We start from the raw sequence: 20,595 nt of genomic DNA on the forward strand, positions 1-20,595 counted from the left end.
TCTAGGCGGGATTGGGATCCTGGGTGAGGTAGCCAGGGCTGAGCCTGGACAGAGGAAATGAGAGCAGAGGATCTTCCCTCCCTGTTGGCTGCCAGCCTGGAATGAGTAGCCGGACCTCGTGGAAGAGGAGAGAACAGCCCGAGCTCCCAGCTCGCCTTAGACAGCAGCTGTTAAAACATGCCACCTCCCTGCCCTGGCCAACTCTAACCACCCTGGACGTGGCCCAAGTTGACACTGGTGTCTTTCAGCTTTGTGTTCGTAAATGACCTCTTGCGGTGCCTGTTGAGAACAGTGCTATCTTTTTGGCCCGCTTCAATCCACATCTACTCATTTGGCAACTACCGCGGGCCTCAAAGCTGCGTGCAGGGAGCATGTAGGACTCGAGTCTCTGCCGTGACCTCACAGAGGGCAGTATGTGCTTGTACCTCGTCTCCTGCATCTAGAAGACAGGGGTCATCGTGCCCACATCAGAGGGCTCATGGCAGAACCGATATGAGAGAACACAGGACGTGGTGCCTGGCATGCAGCAGGAGTATTTATTTATGTTTAGGTCCTTTGCCCAGGTAGAGGGAAGAAGAAAACAGCCAATCTGGCCTTGGGAGCCAGAGCAGGGGGTGGCTGTAGGCCTGGGACAGGGAGCCTAAGGTGGCACTGGAGACCCCGCAGTTGGGGTCAGGGCCTCTCCGTTGCCCTGGCTTGGGGAATGCTGACGTTCCTTTTTTTTTTTTTTTTTTTTTCTTGCTCTAGCCAAGCATGACTATGTAGCCTCAGGGTGGCCTCGAACTCATGGCAATCCTACCTCAGCCTCCGAAGTGCTGGGATTAAAGGCATGTGCCACCAAGCCCAGCTGTTTGTTTGTTTGTTTGTTTGTTTGTTTGTTTGTTTTGTTGAGGTAGGGTCTCACTCCTGGCTTTTTTTTTTTTTTTTTCTTGTAATCTTGATCTCTTTCTACCCCTCTCTCATCCCTGGCAGGAATTGGAAACTTTTTCTCTGCTTAGTAATGGCACCATGGCAGGTGTGGCAGATCAGGTAGGATGGGGGTGCTGGGACCCCAAACCTTTCCCAGTTATCCTAACAATCTATCGTGTTGTCCTAAGAGCTCTGGGTATTCCCTCCGGGGTTTAGATGACCCCAGGCAGTGTGGCGTCCTGATGATCTGTAGCCAGTGGACCACGAAGGGCACCAGGCTGACTCTAGGCCTGATGGCCCTGTCACGCCGTTCACCTACACCTATCTCCTTCCCCCAGGCATAGCCACAGAGCTCATGGCTGGTCACAGTCACTGAGGTCTTTGAGAAGCCCAAACAGAGTGGAAGTCCCGCAGAGGGGAGACCTCAGTGCAACACCCATAGGGACTCGAGGACACATAGGCACTGGGTGGTGTCCAGGCAGGGCCCCGGCACTCTGTAGTCCATGCACAGTCTCAGTAGTGCGAGCGTGGACTGCAGGGTTCCCTGGCATTCGAGTCATTTATCTGACCGGCTGACTACGCCACATGTGTGCCTCGAAGAGCGCGGCCCAGGCTGTGGCCTCGAGGAGCTGTTGTGGTGCAAGAGGTAAGCGGGGGTCTCCAGGGCGCAGTGTTGGCGCAGGAGCCCCCCCCGCAGCAAGCAGGATGCAGGAGGGCCGTTCTCGAGACAGGAAACAAGCAGCCTTGCTGGAGCGCTTCACGGAGCCAGGCGAGCAGGCTTCCCCCGGGGGAAAAGGGAAGAGGGTCATAGAGGAACAGCAGAGAACTGGAGTCAGGAGAGGAAGGGCCATGCCCCGGCCTGCAGGCCCTCTTCCTCACCATGGCCTTCAGAGGGGCCTGGACTCTGCAGCCCGGTGCGATGCGGGTCAAATCCTAACCCAGCCTGTTTCTGAAATAGCCACCACCCCTCGGCTTCCGTAAATAGTTGCTCAGCGAACGCTAACCAGCATACGGGGCCTGGGCAAAAGGACAGGGAGGAGAGCCTAGACAGTCCGGCTGGGAGGTGACTTTGCCCCTAGAGTGTGGGCAGCACTGAGCAGAGAACCATGGCTGTTCTTGGAGCAGCTCATCCGGTGTCTCTTCATGCTCCCCTCAAACCTTTGCTAAGTGTCCTGTGAGGAAAGCAGCTCTGGGGTTTGACCCAGCCTCACAGCCTTGGTCTGTGCAGCTTATATGTGATGGACAAACACCCAGGGACAAGGCGTGATTTGCTCTGAGTTCACGGAGAGGCTGGGGCTGGGAGAGGGCCCACACCCAGCTGGCAGAGTCAGGGCTGCCCTGGTCAGTCCTGTTCCGACCGGTGAGCAGCAGGCTTGACCGACACCTGTCCTGTGTGACAACACCTTTCTGGGGCCAAGGGCTAAACGCCACAGAGAGTGCAGGGCTGGCTGGCCTCAGACCTAGCGTGAGGCCAGCTGGTTACATTATGCTACCATTATTGCTACTGCGGGCCCCTGGCAGAGTGCGGCTCATATTAGGCACGTGAGCCTTCGCTGCCCTTAGTGGGGACATGGAGGAGGCAGGGCCTCACGAGGCAAGCATGATTTCTTTAAAGCTTTTTTTTTTTAATTAAATTTTTTTTAATTTACTTATTTGATAGAGAGAGAGAGGGAAAGAAGCAGATATAGAGAGAATGACAATGGTCACTCCAGGGCCTCTAGTCACTGCAAACAAACTTCAGAAACATGTGCCACCTTGTACATCTGGCTTTTTATGTGGGTACTGGGGAACTGAACCTGGGTCCTTTGATAAGCACTAAGCCATCTCTTCAGCCTGGCAGGCATGATTTCTGTTGGGCTGTTAAGGACTCAGAAAAATAGAGGGTGTTCAGGATAGAGGAATGAATTGTGTCCCTTGTAACTGGGGCTGGAGGCTGGTAAAGGAACATGACTGAGTCAGCCTCCTGGTGGTTCGCATACACGTGATGCTGCTAATAAACGGAATGCTTCCTGTGTGCCAGGCAGGGCTCTGAGACCCCATAACAGTTCCAGGCAGTGCTGGGTGTGTCCCATTTGATAAATGAGGAAACAGACCCAGAGAGAGTGAGAGCCAAGCTAGACCAGAAAGCAAGCTGAGGCCTAGCTATCCCCCCTTGCCTCACTGCAGCTTAAGGCCAGGGCCACTCCACCTTGAAGGATTCCCTCTTTTCTGCTTCCTATGGGCCTGGGCCTGAGCCTGGAGGAGGAAACACTGTTTCTTTGAACTGTAAACCCTCTGTCATGTGATGTGGAGGGCTTGGTAAAATCCTTGCCACCTCCTGAGGGTGCGGACCCTACCCTTTTTCAGTGGGGGAAACTGAAGCCCAAAGGTATGTCACTTCCTGAGGCCTCTGTTGCCCCAAAGTACATGTACCAGGCTGGTCTGACCCTCCATCCCACCCCCTTGCCTGTGCCTGCCTGAATGTGTGGTAGGTGTTTCGTATCCATCCTGGGCACCTGTGGTGCTCCTAAGCAAGTGACCATCACTACAGCCATGTGTGAGTGAATTCTGCTGGGCACCCTGGCCTAGCCGTCCCATGTCCCCTGCTTGACCAACACATCGATGTTCTTCCTGTCTGCAGGGAACTTCTAATGGACTGGGATCTATAGATGACATCGAAACAGGTAGTGTCCCTGGTGGAGAGGACAGGGTGGGCCTGTGATCCCAGGAAGTTCTCAGCCCCTCACCCTAAGGTCCCAGAAGGTCAGAGGAGTCAGACTTGTCATTCCAGCCCTGTAGACAGTTTCCTGACAGGCAAGAGGGGAAGGAATCCATCCCTCCCCTTTGGAGCTGGGAGAGAGTTGCCCCGTGAGGACCCTGTCCCTCAGCCATGCCTCACCCTCTCAGGCATCCACTTCTTTCAAAGTCTTCCTTTCCTTCCCCCTCCTCATTGGCTTCCAGGAAGGGTTACATCTTATAAGTGTCCCTTGAAGAAGGCACGCTTACCCTAGAGAAAGGTGCTGGTGGATGGTGGGTGTTTGGTGGGGATAGGGCCATCAGGACCCCTCCTCTTCCTTGACCACCTTAGAGCCACTGTTGTGGAGGACAGAGATAGTGAAACGGGGTCCCTGGCAGAGCTGGGGAAGAAGGAAGGTGTTGGCTAAGTGCTCCAGGCCCTGGGACTCCTCCTCTAGTCCCACAAAGTACCCCTGCAGCTACTGAGCTCCCCCCTCCACAGACTGCTGTGTGGACCTGCGAGGCTCCCCGGCCCTGCTCCCCTCCACTCCCACAATGCCCCTGTTCCCTCATGTTCTGGACCTGCTGGCCCCCCTGGACGGCAGCCGAGTACTGCCCAGCACCGAGAGCCTGGATGACTTTTCAGATGGGGATGTCTTTGGTCCAGAGCTGGACAGCCTGCTAGACTCACTGGTGAGCCATGCCACTGGCCCCCTGCTGACCTTGAATCGGTCTCCCACTTGGGACCCCAGTGTGCCACAAGGACGGGAGGGAACCCTCCATCCCCGTGTCACGGCTGGAGAAGTAGAGACCATGGAAGGGATTTGCCAAGATAGAAATAGAGCTGTAGGGCAGACTCCCAGAAGGTGTGAGAGAGTGGCTCCCCTCCTGGGCAGTTGAGTCCACGCTGGAGTGGAGTAGTGGCTTGCTTCCTGCAGCGCCCCAGGCTGCCCAGGGCTGGGCGGTCAGTCTCTCCTGACCCATGGCTTTGTGCTCACCTCACAGTCTCTGGTCCAGGGTGGCCTGCCTGGTAGCGGCGTGCCTAGTGAGTTGCCCCAGCTGATCCCTGTGTTCCCTGGCGGGACCCCACTGCTACCACCTGTAGTGGGTGGCTCCATCCCCGTGTCCAGCCCACTGCCTCCTGCTTCCTTTGGCCTCGTCATGGACCCCTCCAAGAAGCTGGCTGCTTCTGTGCTGGATGCCCTCGACCCCCCCGGCCCCACACTGGACCCCCTGGACCTGCTGCCATACTCTGAGACCCGGCTAGACGCCCTCGACAGCTTTGGGTCGGCCCGAGGCTCCCTAGACAAGTCTGACTCCTTCATAGGTGAGGCCTGAGTGGGCACATTCTCCCCGTGCCCCTTGGCAGCGTACAAGGTGCTGCCGAGTCTCTGGTGTCTGGCTCCGCGCTGTCCAGGCCCAGGTCCTCACGCCCGCGCAGTCTGGCCACTGCATGCTCTGTCTCTGCTCGGCGCAGTTGGAGCTGAGCCTCAGGCCGGAGATGCCATTCTAGTTCAAACAGCGAAGCTGTACTGGGGCCCGGCCTAGCACTGTCTGCCCAGCCCTCCAGAGCCCTGGACCCCAGGCAGGGTGCAGGACCATAGGTCCCTCAGCACCCATCAGGGCTGGGAATCATCAGGGGCCTTGAGAAGAAACTGGCCAGGCTGTGGTAGGGTTGGCTTTTGGAAATATAGCCTCAGGCACTCAGGACGGAAGGAGCCAGGCCTGAGATGGCAGGGGTGGAGAGGAGACAGGATTCCTCCTGGTCCTGGAGGAAGCAATAGAGCTGGGCCGGTCTTGGAGGTGAAGTTCATGAACCAGGTGGAGGAAGCAGAGGTCCAGGATCTGCACGGTGGAGGGTCAGGGGCTGCGGATGACAGAGCAGCGGGGGTAGGGTGGGGTAGGGTCTGAGGAGCTGTGAGCTAAATGCTTAGCTTGGCCTTCCTCTCAGGGTAGTAGGGCCTCAGAAGGCTTATGCAGGAGGTGGACTTACTGAGGCCGCAGCCTCTTTGTCCAAGGCTATAGCCTTGGAAATAGATGAAGAAGGGCCTGCAGAGCTTCTTTGACTTAGAAGCACAGGAGAGACCGCAGGAAGGGCCCTCATGCTTCTGTGTCAGAGCATTTGACGGCTGTGTCTTCTCTGTGCCCAGAGGAGAGCAGCTCACAGGACCACCGTCCCCCGAGCAGTGCTCAGAAACCAGCCCCCTCGGTGAGTAGCTGAAGTGAGCCTTCCACGCTGCGCTCTTTGTATTTCCTGCGGTTATGGGGGAAGGGCGGTGGGCCCAAGGATAGAAGGGGCCTCTCTGAATGGAGAGGCACTCTGTCCTCCAGGAAGGGATGGCCTTCAAATGGATGGAGACCTAATGGCCTCCTGGCCCCTCTCCACTGGCTCCATGCAGGGGGTGGGGGGCACACACAGGACACTCCCCCACCTGCAAACAAACTCCAGATGCAAGTGCCTCTTTGTACATCTGGCTTACCTGGGTCCCGGAGAATCGAACCAAAGTCCTTTGGCTTTGCAGGCAAACGCCTTAACTGCTAAGCCATCTCTCCAGCCTCCCCCACACCCTGTGTTTTAGAAGGGAACAAGGCTCAATGGCCCTAAATGTCACTTACATCCCTGGTTTTGAGTCTCAGCCTGGCCGAGTTGAAGAGCGGCCTGCCTGCACAAGGACCTCAGCTTGGACTCCCGTGTGGTCCTGTGAAGTTGCCAACTCTCTGACTCTTGTTTTCCTCCCTGTCCGTTGATGGCAGGAACACTTGGGGAGGGTGTGGGCAGAGCCCTCCATCAAGGCCACTGCTGTTTCTCTAATTTCAAGCTGACCTTTCACTCAAGGGAAAGTTCTGGGCCAGTACCACTGTCACTGCCTCACAGCAGCTCAAAGGCTTCGGAGGTTGATCCTTGTGTTCCGAGCTGTTGGGCCACAGTACAAGGGCTGGGAGGCTGGAGGAAGGAGGAGGCCCTGGGCTACTGTTCGGCTTTGTGTAGGATGGGAGGGGTCAAAGAACACCACTAACTCTGCTGCCCGGGCTGACCCCAGTGGTCCCAGGTATCACCTGGGCCTAAGGTGGCCAACTTCCTCCTGTTACAGCCAGAGCCCTCCATGCCCAACACCGCCTTGCTCATCAAGAACCCCCTGGCTGCCACCCACGAGTTCAAGCAGGCCTGCCAGCTGTGCTACCCCAAGACAGGTAACACCCCACAGAGCAGCGTCCCTGTGTCCCAGAGATGCCAGGAATCTCAGGAACACGGGAGTCCAGAATGAAGACAAGCCCCTCCAGGGCAGGAAGGGAAGGGGTGGGCACGGTCGGGGCCTGCCCTCTGCCAGGCACTGTCCTCACAATTCTTTCTTTTTTCTTTTTCTTTCTTTCTTTTTTGGTTTTTTGATTTTTTTTTGAGGTAGGGTCTCACACTAGCCCAGGCTGACCTGGAATTCACTATGGATTCTCAGGCTGGTCTCGAACTCATGGCAATCCTCCTACCTCTGCCTCCCGAGTGCTGGGATTAAAGGTGTGCGCCACCACGCCCGGCTCTTTCTTTTTTCAAAATAAAGTTTTTTTTTACATTTCATTTTTATTTATTTATTTGAGAGATAGAGAAAGATACAGAAATAGGCAAGTAGAGAGAGAGAAAGAGAGAGAGAGAATGGGCGTTCCAGGGCCTCTAGCCCACTGCAAATGAACTCCAGATGCATGTACCCCCTTATGCATCTGGCTTACGTGGGTCCTGGGGAGTTGAACCTGGGTCCTTTGGCTTTGCAGGCAAGCACCGTAACCACTAAGCCATCTTTGCAGCCCTTTATGTTTATTTATTTATTTATTAGAGACAGTGAGAGGGAGAAAAAGAGCAAGAGAGGGAGAGAATGGGTGCACCAGGGCCTGTAGCCATTGCAAATGAACTCCAGATGCATGCGCCGCCATGTGCATCTGGCTAACTTGGGGCCTGGAGAATCGATCCTGGTAGAGAAACAATTAGGCTTCGCAGGCAAGCACCTAAACCACTAAGCCATCTCTCCGGCGCCCACAGTTCTTTCTAGAGAAACACTGACATGGGAAGGTTTATGGCACCGATCAGGCCCTGTCAGGGCCTTCGGTTGGCGGGCTCTTTGGAGGCCTTCCCCAGAACTCTCCCCTGCAGGCACCGAGCGGGGGAGGTGCGGTGGGAGCTGCCGAGGCCTAAATGAGGGCATGCGGGTTTTCTAGTTCCCTCCCCGCGCCAGCCTCACAGCCCTGCACGCCCTGCCCACAGGCCCCAGGGCCGGCGACTACACGTACCGCGAGGGCCTGGAGCACAGGTGCAAGCGCGACACCCTCCTCGGCCGGCTCCGCAGCTCTGAGGACCCGAGCTGGAAGCGCATCCGGCCGCGGCCCACCAAAACCAGCTTCGTAGGCTCCTACTACCTGTGCAAAGGTGAGTGGGCTCTAGCCAGCCTGGTCCAGCCAGGGACCAGCGCCTCCCGCGCGTGCATAAAGCCGCTGAGGCCTTCGTGGCCACAGAGTGGATGAGGGGGTACAGGATCTGAGATCCCTGGGGCCAGTGGCGACAGATCTCCCGTCAGAATGAGCGTCTTCCCCAAAGAGAGGGGACACACGCAGGGTGCCCTGTGGAGCGGGAGTCCACGGTAGCCTCCACTCTTGCTTGTACGATTTGCAGAGACTGAGCTGGAGAAGTGGTTTAGCAGTTACGGCGCTTGCCTGGCAAAGCCTAAGAGTGCTTGTTCGAATCTCCAGGTAGGATCACCGAGAGTTTGAGGCCACCCTGAGACTGCATAGTGAGTTCCAGGTCAGCCTGGACTAGAGTGAGACCCTACCTCGAAAAACCAAAAAGAAAAAAAAAAAAAAAAAAAAAAAAAATATATATATATATATATATATATATATATATACATATATATGTATAAAGCACTTAAGAGGACAGCCTTTATCACTTACCTCCACACATCCTCACAGCTCCAGATGAGGAAACTGAGGCCTTGAGAGAGTCCGCCCCAGGCTCTGCCTTTGCCCCTTCACTTAGCCCGTGGCACTGCCCACTTAGGCCTTCGGGAACAGCTCATTCTCTTCTCAGGAGCCCTGCTCGTGGCCAGTGAGATGAATTCTAAATTAAACAAGATCTGTAGATGCCCACACCCACCTCTTCACTCTCTGCCCTACCCACTCCCCAAGCACACTGAACCATCTCTCACAACCATCTCTCACATAGCACATGCTGCGCCATTTGAGCCTGCAGGCCTGGCAACGTGGTCTTCCCTGCACCACCCCCATGCGCACGCCTCTGCACCCCAGGACGCAGCTCACTCCCCTGGGTCTTCAGCATGTGTCCTTGTGCCTGGAGCCTGGCAGAGGTTGGGAAGAGGTAGACTTAGAAAGGAGAAAAGCTGGTTGTGGTGGCACACACCTTTTATCCCAGCATTTTGGGAGGCAGAGGTAGGAGGATTGCTGTGAGTTTAAGACCAGCCTGGGACTACATAGTGAATTCCAGGTCAGCTTAGGCAGAGCGAGACCCTACCCTGAAAAAAAAAAAAAAAAAAAGGAGGGGAAAAAAAAAGAAGGAAAAAGAGAGAAGAGAGCCTACCCAGGAAAGCAAATATTTAGGGTCTGAACTTGCTTCCTGTTCTCTAACCTCCATGGCCTCAAGAATGACCTGTTATGGGGCTGAGGAGATGGCTTAGCAGTTAAGGTGCTTGCCTGCAAAGCCAAAGGACCTAGGTTCGATTCCTCAGGACCCACATAAGCCAGATGCACAAGCTGGCGCATACATCTGAAATTCATTTGCAGTGGCTGGAGACCCTGGCGTGCCCATTTTCTGTCTCTCTGTATCTCTCTCAAATAAAAAAATAAATTAATAATAATAAAAAAGAATGATCTGTTATTTAACTGTTTCCTCTGCTCACAGAGAAGGACTAAGGCTTAGAAAGTAGCCCCCAGCCCCTAGTGTTTGTTTTTTTTTGGTTTCACTCTAGCTCAGACTGACCTGGAATTTACTATGTAATATCAGGGTGGCCTCAAACTCATGGTGATCCTCCTACCTCTGCCTCCCAAGAGCTGGGATCAAAGGCATGTGCCACCACACTTGGCCTTGAGTAATCATTTTTTAAAAGAACTCTTATTTATTTGTTTTATGTAGAGGCTTACTTAGTACTTTTTTGTCGTGCTTGGTCTGTATAAGGCAGCCACTTATTGGCAGGAGTGTGACTGGACCCTGCAGATGCTGAGCGTAGAGGGGCCTGGGCCTGGTGTTTGGAGACGTGTTCTCAAGGGAGGGTACTACCCCTGATGGCACTCAGACCTGCTGGCCACAGTAGGCTAATGGCGGGCGGGGCAGAACGTGTGTCCTGTTGCCTCTTTGCAGACATGATGAACAAGCAGGACTGTAAGTACGGAGATAACTGCACCTTCGCCTACCATCAGGAGGAGATTGACGTGTGGACGGAGGAGCGGAAGGGCACCCTTAACCGTGACCTGCTCTTTGACCCTCTGGGGGGTGTTAAGCGTGGCAGCCTCACCATCGCCAAGCTCCTCAAGGAGCACCAGGGCATCTTTACCTTCCTTTGTGAGGTACCCACCTACCCCACTGCATCCCTCATGGTCCCGGGCACTGGCTGTCGTGGGGTGTGGGAGGCCTGATGTTACAACTGCTGGATTCCCTAGAATGCGAAAGTTGGGCCCTGAACATCCCTTTTCACTAGAACTCAGGTCGTGCCTCTCATTTTGCAAAGGTGGAAACTGAGGCTAAAAAGAAAGAGTTAGCTGTGCGTGGTGGTGCGTGCCTTTAATCCCAGCACTTGGGAGGCAGAGGTAGGAGGATTGCTGTGAGTTCCAGGCACCCTGAGACTCCATAGTGAGTTCCAGACCAGACTAGGTTAGGGTGTGGATGTTTGGGTGGGGAGTTGGTAAGGTTCAGCCCACCTTGATCTGCTGACCCTTAGAGCAGGTGGGCTTGTGCTAGTTCCCCTGAGGGAGCAGTTGGCCTGAGAATTACAGCTCGCCGCTGGGAGCAGGCATCTAAGTGCCTTTGTATCTTCTTTTTAGAATTTTTAAATTTTTATTATTTAGATATTTATTTGAGAGATGTAGAAAGAAGGAGAGAGAGAGAGAATGAATATGGGCACACCAAGGCCTCCAGCCACTGCAAATGAACTCCAGATGTGTGCACCACCTTGTGCATCTGGTTTACGTGGGTCCTAGGGAATTAAACCTGGGTCCTTTGGCTTTGCAGGCAAGCGCCTTAACTGCTAAGCCGTCTCTCCAGCACTTTGTCTTCTTTTTGACCTGCACAGTGACCCTGTGGGACAAAGCAGGTGTGGTTATCCCAGTTTGTAGTTGAGGCTAAGAGGTACAGGGCAACCCTTGTCCCAGGCATTTGGAGTGGAGGGATCAGAGAGCTAGAAGGGGGGAGGCAAGGCTCAGGTCATCAGAGCTAGAGCCAGAGGCACGGGTCACAGAGTGTAGGATGCTCTTCTGTATTCCTCCAACCTAGGGCAGGGCTTACAGGGACCCCTTCCCTGGGTGGCCATACAGGGTTCTAGATCATGTTCTCCCCAGATGGCCTTGTGGGGTCCCAGCCCATCCCCTCCCTGGGCAGATCTGCTTTGACAGTAAGCCTCGGATCATCAGCAAAGGCACCAAGGACTCTCCGTCTGTCTGCTCCAACCTGGCTGCCAAGCACAGCTTCGACAACAACAAGTGAGTGAGCCCTGGGGCTGGGGGCGGTGGAGAGGCTCCCTGGGGCAGCCTGGATGGCAGGGGAGAGGCTGAGGCTAAAGAGCTACTGAGGGTGTCCAGGCAGTCTCCATCTGAAGGGACTAGAACCCCATTTCTTATTCTTTAAAAAAAAAACTTTTTTATGATTTATTAATGAACGGGAAAGAGAGAGAGAGAGAATGGGCATGCCAGAGCGTCTAGCCAGACACATGTGCCACCATGTGCCTCTGGCTTACATGGATACTAGGGAATCAAACCTGGGTCCTTAGGCTTCTAGGCAAAGTGCCTTAACCGCTAAGCCATCTCTCCAGCCCTAGAATTCTGTGTACTATGTTCCAAGCATTGTCTTGAGTATTATTTAAAGATCTCGGGGCTTCTGGGGAAGAGGAAGCCGAGACAGCACTGTAGTTGACTCTCATTCCCAGCCAGCACTGGGTTGGGAATTGGAGGCGCTGGATTGAGTTGGCACCAGCACGTTTATTCCCTGTGGCTCTCCTGAGTTCTGCGGGTGGGTGGTGGAATCGTGTCCTGGGGTGACACAGGCCAAATCCCAGGGGACAGTTGTGTGCTGCAGCACTGGCCGCTGATGCCTTGCGTTCCTCCTCCCTGAAAGTGATGCTGATCACACCTGGAGTTTGTGACAAGGGTCACTGGTCTCTGGCCAGGCAGAAGGGCTTCCTCATCATTTCCCTGGCTACATGGCCAGCTCTGAGACACCAAGAGGGAAACATCCCTTCTACCTATGGGCACTCTCCCAGCCTGGTGATGTGTGGAGTCTGGAGTTCTGTGCTTGGGGGCAGCTCCAAACTGTGGGGGCCCCGTGAGGGGGCATTAATAAAGCAGAACCAAGACTGGAGCCCAGAACCTCCCTCCACCACTTGCCTACTTGTTCATCCCAGGAAGATGGTTCTCTCCTCCGGCTTGCTTGGCACTGGGCAGGCTGCCCCACTGTGCAGGTGGAGGGTGGTGGGGACCAGAGTCTGCCTCATGCCCACCGCACCTCCCCCCAGGTGCCTGGTGCACATCGTCCGCTCCACCTCCCTCAAGTACTCCAAGATCCGCCAGTTCCAGGAGCACTTCCAGTTTGATGTGTGTCGTCACGAGGTGCGCTACGGCTGCCTGCGGGAGGACAGCTGCCACTTCGCCCACAGTTTCATCGAGCTCAAGGTCTGGCTACTGCAGCAGTACTCAGGTGAGGGGCAGGCAGGCTGAGTGGGCACAGAATTGACTAGGAGTGGACGGGCCAGGGCCCAGTAGCCAATAGGAGGGGACCTCTGGTGAGTTCAGAGGCGGGTGGCTCCTGGGAACTCTCTGGAGGAGCTGGTGCACTCTGAACATCACAGAGGAGGGGAACACTGCTCGCAGGGAACGGCTAATCGTGGAGACTGGGTCTGTCCACATCCAGGTTCTGTCAGCGTGTACAGAGGTGTGGGGACAGCAGTTCCGACAGGGCTGCAGAGCCCAGTAGACCCAGGCCCAGTCCACCTGCCACCTAGGTGACGATTAGCAAGTCACTTCCCCTACCCTGAGCCTTCATCTGTTCATCTGGCAAGTGGTAATGCTGGTCCGTATCTTATAGGTTTACAGATGTTTAGACGCCCATCTAACAGGTTGACTGAGCTCCTTCCCTGTGTTGCAGGACTAATGGAAGCCCTTGCTCCAGGAAATTACCTTGACATATGGGGCAAGATAGGCATTCCATAGAAGGGAGATGAGTCCTGTGTTCCCCCTGACACAGGATGCATGTTTCTCTGCACTATCTGTCATAACTGCATTGGCAGTATTGGGTCAGGGATATAAAATACTGTACATGTGGTGGTCAGCATGACTTAGAGTAGTGGTGTCTAGCTTCACATGGACATCAGTACTGTGTGGAAAATAAAGCAAACCTACCATGCTGCCAGGAGTGCCCTAGCACGTAACACGGGGGCAGGACTGATGAGGCTCCGCAGGTAAGAGCGCTCACTGCACAGACACGGCACCTAAGTTCGATTCCCAGCACCACATAAAAAATGCAAATATGGGGCTGGAGGGATGGCTTAGAAGTTAAGGCATTTGCCTGCAAAGCCAAAGGACCCAGGTTTGATTCCCCAGGACCCACATAAGCCAGTTACACAAGGGGGCACATGCTTCTGGAGTTTGTTTGTAGTGGCTGAATGCCCTGGCATGCCCATTCTCTCTCTCTCTCTGTCTCCCTCTCTCTCTCTTTCTGTCTCCTGCTTTCTCAACATGGACAAATAAAAAGATTTTTCAAGCCAGGCATGGTGGTGCATGCCTTTAATCCCATCACCCAGAAGGCAGAGGTAGGAGGATTGCCAGTGAATTCCAGGTCAGCCTGAGCTAGAGTGAGATCCTACCTTGAAAAACAAAACAAACAAGCAAAAAAAAAAAAACAAAAAAAAAACTGTAAAGATGGCTGCAGGTGCCTTTAACCCCAATACTGAGGTGGAAGAGATAGAATTGACGGACTCCCTTGGTCAGCCAGTCCAAGCAAAAACTGGGAGTCCCGTGTTCAGTGAGAGCCTTTGTCTTAGGGAGTGACAGAAAAGGACCCCGATGTCCTCCTCTGGTCTCCACACACATATGCACAAGGTGTGCACATTTGCACACACATGCGTACACACACCGCACATACTAGATACGTACACACAGTAAATAAATAAATAAAATTACATATAACGTATAGATATGTATAGTATGTAGTATGTGTTAATGAAAAAAAGAGCCCTGTTGCTTGTTTGTGGATTTGCTATACCATATATACTTTTTTATTTTTTGTTATTGTTGCTGTTTTGTTTTTTTGCTTTGTCAAGGTAAGATCTTCCTTTAGCCCGGGCTGACCTGGAATTCACTCTCTAGTCCCAGGCTGGCCTCGTACTCACAGTGATCCTCCTACCTCTGCCTCCCTAGTGCTGGGATTAAAGGCGTGCCACCACCATGCCAGTAATTTTGTTTGTTTGTTTGTTTGTTTTGTTTTTCAAGGTAGGGTCTCACTCTAGTCCAGGCTGACCTGGAATTCACTATGTAGTCTCAGGGTAGCCTTGAACTCATGGCGATCCTCCTCCTCTGCCTCCTGAGTGCTGGGATTAAAGGTGAGCGCCACCACACCTGTTTAGTAATTTTGTTTTTGTCATTTATTTATTTTTATTTGTTAAATATTTTTATTTATTTGAGAGGGAGAAGAGGCAGATAGAGAGAGAATGGGCCAGTGCCTCCAGCCACTACAAACTCCAAACACATGTGCCACCATGTACATCTGGCTTACGTGGGTACTAGGGAATCAAACCTGGGTCTTTAGGCTTTATAGGCAAGCACCTTAACCACTAACTATCTCTCCAGCCCCTTCTATATGTATTTATTTGCAAGGAGAAAGAGAGAGAATGGGCACACCAGGGCCTCCAGCCACTGCAAATGAATTCCAGATGCATGTACTACTTAGTGTATCTGGCTTTATGTGGGCACTGAGGAACTAAACCCGGGTCATTAGGCTTTGCAGGCAAGTGCCTTAGCCACTGAGCCATCTCCAGGAGGTTTTTTTTTTTTTTGAGGTAGGGTCTCACTGTAGCTTAGGCTGACCTGGAACTCACTATGTAGTCTCAGGGTGGCCTTGAACTCATGGCTATCCTCCTACCTCTGCCTCCCAAGTGCTGGGATTAAAGGTGTGCACCACCATGCCTGGTTGTTTTTCTTTAAATATTTATTTATTATTGTTATTGATTACTTTTTGCCACTACGAGCAAACTCTAGATTTATGCACCACTCAGTGTATCTGGCTTTTATGTGGGTACTGGAGAATTGAACCCAGGCCTTCAAGCTTTGCAGGCAAGCGTACCTTTAACCGCTGAGTGATCTCTCCAGCCCAGAATTTTTCTTTTCTTTCTTTTTTTTTCTGGTGCTGAGGACGGAACTCAGACCCTTGAACTTGCCAGGCAAGGATTCTACCTCTGAGCTAAATCCCCAGCCCTGGTCAGCATTCTTCAAGTCATGGCGGCTGCAGGGTAGAGAACAGAGGGGTGAAGACAGCGGCGGAGACACCAGAGATGTAGCTCAGGCCAGAGTGGTGGCAGTGTAGGTGGCAGGAAGAGTCTGGGTCCCCATGTAAAGCCAAACTATAGTGCATGTGTTTGTAATCCCAGGGAAGGAGAGACACTAGGACCCTGTAAATTCGTGGGCCAGTTAGTCTTGCTTATGTAACAGTGACTGTCCCTCAAACAAAGTGGAAGACAAGACCAGTGCCACCAGCGTTGTCCTCCCCCCCCACCGACATGCACACACACCCACATCCACACAGGAGCACACGCCCACAAAGACGGCCTGAAGATCATCGCCACGGGCAGAGTGTCTGGGCGGATGAGGTCCCATGTCCTGAGAAGAGGGAGGCCACACGGGAAGAGCGGGTTGTGGGGTAACAGCAGAACTCAGTGTGGGGCGTGGTTCCAAGCTGCCTCTTGACCTTCAAGTGGAGATGCTGAAATGTTGAGCAGGCAGTCAGATGTAGTAGGCTAGAGGTTCATGGGGAGGGTGAGTCTTGGATACACATCTGGGGATCCTCAGCAAATTTCTGGATGTCCAAGGTAACCCCGGCTGAAGAATAGCTGCTGTGTAGCAGCAACAAGTACACAGAAAATTGTGGGGAGGCACTAGAAAGAGAAGAGGAGGAAGAAGTGCTGAGCTGGTGGAGATCTGGCTGGAAAGGCCATCGGCTGGGGGCTTTGCCCTTTGGAGACTGTCAGTAAAGGACAATGAGCTGGCGAGCCAAGCTGGGGGAAGTACAGTCCTGATATCCACTGGCCTGGTGAGGGGCCGCCAGACAGAGTTAAGTGTCAGCCCCAAAGGACGGAGGCATAGGGTTAGGGAACAGTGATGAAACTGAGAGACTGGATCCTGCTTGGGACAGGGGCAGCAGACCTTTTTGCATGATACAGATGAACACCCAAGGCCAGAGTGTGTGAGTGATTCTCCACACCCGTGGCCAGGCCTAGCGGGGGTGGGATCCTCAGCTTGGGCTGTGCCTCGCTCCTTGCCAAGCTCCTTCAGGGACAGTCTTGTCTTCCTCCGCCCTCCCCAGGAATGACCCACGAAGACATTGTTCAGGAATCCAAGAAATACTGGCAGCAGATGGAAGCCCATGCGGGAAAGGCCAGCAGTAGCTTGGTAAGCCTCCAGGGTTGGCACTGGAGGTAAAGTTGGACCCTAAAAGGGCAGTCCCTTTCCTGTGATTTGATTTCATGTGTCCCAGCAAATTATAAGATTGGAATGAAGAATTTATAAATACCCTTTCCTGGATTCCCCAGAAGTTCACATTTTACCATGTTCTACACTTTCTACTGTCAGTGTGTCTTTTCCCCAGCATGTGTGTGGCTCTGTCCCATGTGCAAGTTTGTGTTTATGTACATACATATGCTCTTATATGCGTAACAGAAATATGGGGACCTTTTTCTGTTTCTTGGAACCATTTGAGAGTAAGTTGCAGATAGACATCCTCTTACCCCTACCACGTCGGTTGTGCACCTAGTCCCAAGCCAAAACACACTTAAACAATTTTATGAAGGGCTGGAGAGACAGCTTAGCAGTTAAGGTTTTTGCCTGTGAAGCCCAAGGACCCATGTTCGACTCTCCAGATCCCACATAAGCCGGACACACAAGGTGACACAAGCGTACAATGTTGTACAAGTTGGTGCTCGCACCTGGCATTTGATTGCAGTGGCTGGAGGCCCTGGTGCACCAGTTCTCTCTCTCTCTTTCTCTCACTCTTATAAAAAGGGTTTTTTGTTTGTTTGTTTGTTTTTTGGTTTTTTTTTTAATTATGAAGCTTAAATGAGCAACTCAACAGCATTTTCTTTTTATTTTTAGGTTTTTTTTTTTCTGAGGTAAGGTCTCGCTCTAGCCCAGGCTGACCTAGAACACCCTCTGTAGTCCCTGGCTGGCCTTGAACTCATTGCAGTCCTCCTACCTCTGCCTCCCAAACACTAGGATTAAAGGTGTGCATCACCACGCCTGGTTCAACAGCAATTTTTTTGTTGTTATTGTTTTTCGAGGTAGGGTCTCACTCTAGCCCAGGCTGACCTAGAATTCACTATGTATTCTCAGACTGGCTTCGAACTCACAGCAATCCTCCTACCTCTGCCTCCCAACTGCTGGGATTAACCCGGCCATCCTCTTTTAATTTTTAAAAAATTTTGATTGATTGATTTGTTAGAGAAAGAGATAGAAAGATGGAGGGAGAATGGACCTACCAGGGCCTTTAGCCAGTGCAAACGATCTCCAGATGCATGTGCAACCATGTTCATCTGCCTTACATGGACTCTGGGAAATCAAACCTGGGTCCTTAGGCTTCAGGCAAGCACCTTAAATGCTTATTTGAGAAAGAGAGAGATAAAATGGGTGTACCAGGGCCAGCAGCCACTACAAATGAACTCCAGATGTATGCACCACCTTGTGCATCTGGTTTATGTGGGTCCTGGGGAATTGAACCTGGGTCTTTTTTTTCTTTTTGGCTTTTCAAGGTAGAAGAGGTTCATTCTAGCCCAGGCTATCCCAGCAGTAGGGAGGTAGAGGTAGGAGGATCTCTGTGAGTTCAAAGTCACCCTGAGACTACATAGAGAATTCCAGGTCAGCCTGCGCTAGAGTGAGACCCTATCTCAAAAAAACAAAAAACAGCCAGGCATGGTGGCACACACCTTTAATCCCAGCACTTGGGAGGCTGAGGTAGGAGGATTGCTGTGAGTTCAAGGCCAACCTGGGCTAGGGCAAGACCCTACCTCAAAAAACCAAAAAAATAAAATAAAATAAAAATCAGACATTCTACCAAGCATAGTAGTGCACACCTTTAATCCTAGCACTTAGGAGGCAGAGGTAGGAGAATCCCCATGAGTTCAAGGCCATCCTGAGATTGCATACTGAATTCCACATCAGTCTGGGCTAGAGTGAGACCCTACCTTGAAAAAAAAAAAAAAATCAGCCATTCTAATACAATACCATAGAAATATATACTAATTTGACATTTACCTGCTAAAGAATGACAGTATGAAAATATTAAAAGTTTTCTATAAATAACTATGATTCTAAAGAGCAGAAACCATTGTACGTACAACAAAAAATTTCATAACATACGAGGCTCAAATTTGAGCTGAGACTTAAAAAAAAAAAAATTTATTTGTCTTTATTTAGTTATGAAAGGGAGAGGCAGAGAGAGAGAATGGGCACGCCAGGACCTCTAGCCACTCCAAATGATCTCCAGACGCATGCACCACCTTGTGCGTCTGGCTTACGTGGGTACTAGAGAACGGAACCTGGGTCCTTAGGCTTCACAGGCAAGCACCTTAACCGCTAAGCCATCTCTCCAGTGCGGAGACTTTTTAAGCAGCTTCTGCTGGCGTTGCTTAGGTGACTGCTGGACATGCGTGCTGTGCTCAGTGCTGAGGCTGTGGTGAAGCCACGCTGCGCAGCACGAGTGAGCACCATCAGCCACACCACACATTCATTATGAGTTTGGCTTTGGATTAATTTTCAGTCACTGTGCATTCAGAAACCTTTTACTGTTGCCATATTTTTCACAACCCCCACATTCAGTTAGGCAACCCCATATGGGTTGTGACCCACAAGTTAAGAAGCTATGCCCTAGGAAATGTAGTGATTATGCAGAATGGGCCTCCGAGAGAGAGAGAGCCTGGTCAGGAGTCTTGGCTCCTCTACTAAGAAGCTATTGGGAGGTCATAGCCTATCAGTAGGACTGGGAGTAGACCAGCCCATTCCTAGACTGTGGATGGCCTCAGAGTGACAGACCCAGGGCCTCATGCCTGGTGGCTTTACCTTCACTAACTAACCTTTCCACTGCCCAACAGAATGCCCCGAGGACACATGGGCCCAGCACCTTTGATCTGCAGATGAAGTTTGTGTGTGGCCAGTGCTGGAGGAATGGACAGGTGGTCGAGCCTGATAAGGACCTCAAGTACTGCAGTGCCAAGGCCCGGCATTGGTAAGCAAGCATCAGACAGGGGCTGGGCCAAGATGTGGCCCTATCGGAGCTCCATGGGGAAGGAAGCTGTGGCTTAGAGACCAGGCCTCTTTTTTTTTGTTTTTTAATTGAGGTAGAGTCTCACTCTAGCCCAGGAGGACCTGGAATTCACTATGGAGTCTCAGGGTGGCCTCGAACTCACGGTAGTCCTCCCACCTCTGCCTCCCAAGTGCTGGGATTAAAGGCGTGCGCCACCATGCCCAGTGAGCCCAGGGCTCTTAGAGAGGAAAGGAGGTTTCATAGCCCTAAGGTTCCACCCCCAGCTCTCCGCAACTGGCTCTGTGTCTGACCTGCAGCTGGACCAAGGAGCGGCGGGTCCTTCTGGTGATGTCCAAGGCCAAGAGGAAATGGGTGTCGGTGAGGCCGCTGCCATCCATTCGCAACTTTCCACAGCAATACGATGTGAGCACTTGGGGCGGCTGCAGGGGCCTGGGGATTCTGTGGCAGTGACGCAGCCCTGTGGGACTCAGTAGGTGCCCCCTTTGCCCTCTTACAGCTCTGCATCCATGCACAGAACGGTCGCAAATGCCAGTATGTGGGGAACTGCTCCTTCGCACATAGCCCCGAGGAGAGGGACATGTGGACGTTCATGAAGGAGAACAAGAGTGAGTGGCGCACTCATCCCACATCTCCTCATTGCTAGACATCCCTTGAATACCTGCTGCCCCTACTTCTGGCCCTGGGGGTACCTCCCTAGCCTCAGCAGCAGAGCCCAAGACGCCCGTGGCTCCTGAGTCCAGGAGGCGTCATGGGCAGAATGGATGGGGAAGCCCCCTCATCAGACATTCTGTGTCCTGTCCAGTCTTGGACATGCAGCAGACCTATGACATGTGGCTGAAAAAACACAACCCAGGGAAGCCCGGTGAAGGGACCCCCATCAGCTCCCGGGAAGGGGAGAAGCAGATCCAAATGCCTACTGACTACGCCGACATCATGGTAAGCCCTGCCCACGTGCCTGAGCCAGGGCTGCTGGGGAGGGCATTCTGGAGGGGCCTCACGGGGCGAGGTCTGGGAGCAGGCACCTACGCAGCTGTGTCCCTAGATGGGCTACCACTGCTGGCTGTGCGGCAAGAACAGCAACAGCAAGAAGCAGTGGCAGCAGCACATCCAGTCCGAGAAGCACAAGGAGAAGGTCTTCACGTCGGACAGCGACACCAGCGGCTGGGCCTTCCGTTTCCCCATGGGCGAGTTCCGGCTCTGTGACAGGTACTGGGGGGTGGCTGATCGGGGCAGCACAGTGGGGCAGGGTG

General features: G+C 52.8%; 1 protein-coding gene across 1 annotated transcript in view; it reads left to right on the forward strand.

The window, feature by feature from the left end:
* Positions 1–20,595, forward strand: part of Zc3h7b (zinc finger CCCH-type containing 7B) — a 64,516-nt gene that overhangs the window by 40,871 nt on the left and 3,050 nt on the right. The window contains exons 7-22 of the mRNA XM_045151837.1: positions 973–1,029; positions 3,530–3,572; positions 4,127–4,317; positions 4,630–4,951; positions 5,775–5,833; positions 6,717–6,816; positions 7,874–8,035; positions 9,977–10,182; positions 11,210–11,310; positions 12,339–12,520; positions 16,397–16,482; positions 19,173–19,306; positions 19,642–19,747; positions 19,842–19,950; positions 20,148–20,281; positions 20,388–20,551. Of these exons, the coding sequence (XP_045007772.1) occupies positions 973–1,029; positions 3,530–3,572; positions 4,127–4,317; positions 4,630–4,951; positions 5,775–5,833; positions 6,717–6,816; positions 7,874–8,035; positions 9,977–10,182; positions 11,210–11,310; positions 12,339–12,520; positions 16,397–16,482; positions 19,173–19,306; positions 19,642–19,747; positions 19,842–19,950; positions 20,148–20,281; positions 20,388–20,551 (2,156 nt within the window). The remainder of the gene's footprint in view (positions 1–972; positions 1,030–3,529; positions 3,573–4,126; positions 4,318–4,629; positions 4,952–5,774; positions 5,834–6,716; positions 6,817–7,873; positions 8,036–9,976; positions 10,183–11,209; positions 11,311–12,338; positions 12,521–16,396; positions 16,483–19,172; positions 19,307–19,641; positions 19,748–19,841; positions 19,951–20,147; positions 20,282–20,387; positions 20,552–20,595) is intronic.

Source organism: Jaculus jaculus, chromosome 6, assembly GCF_020740685.1.
Source record: "Jaculus jaculus isolate mJacJac1 chromosome 6, mJacJac1.mat.Y.cur, whole genome shotgun sequence".
NCBI lineage: Eukaryota > Metazoa > Chordata > Mammalia > Rodentia > Dipodidae > Jaculus > Jaculus jaculus.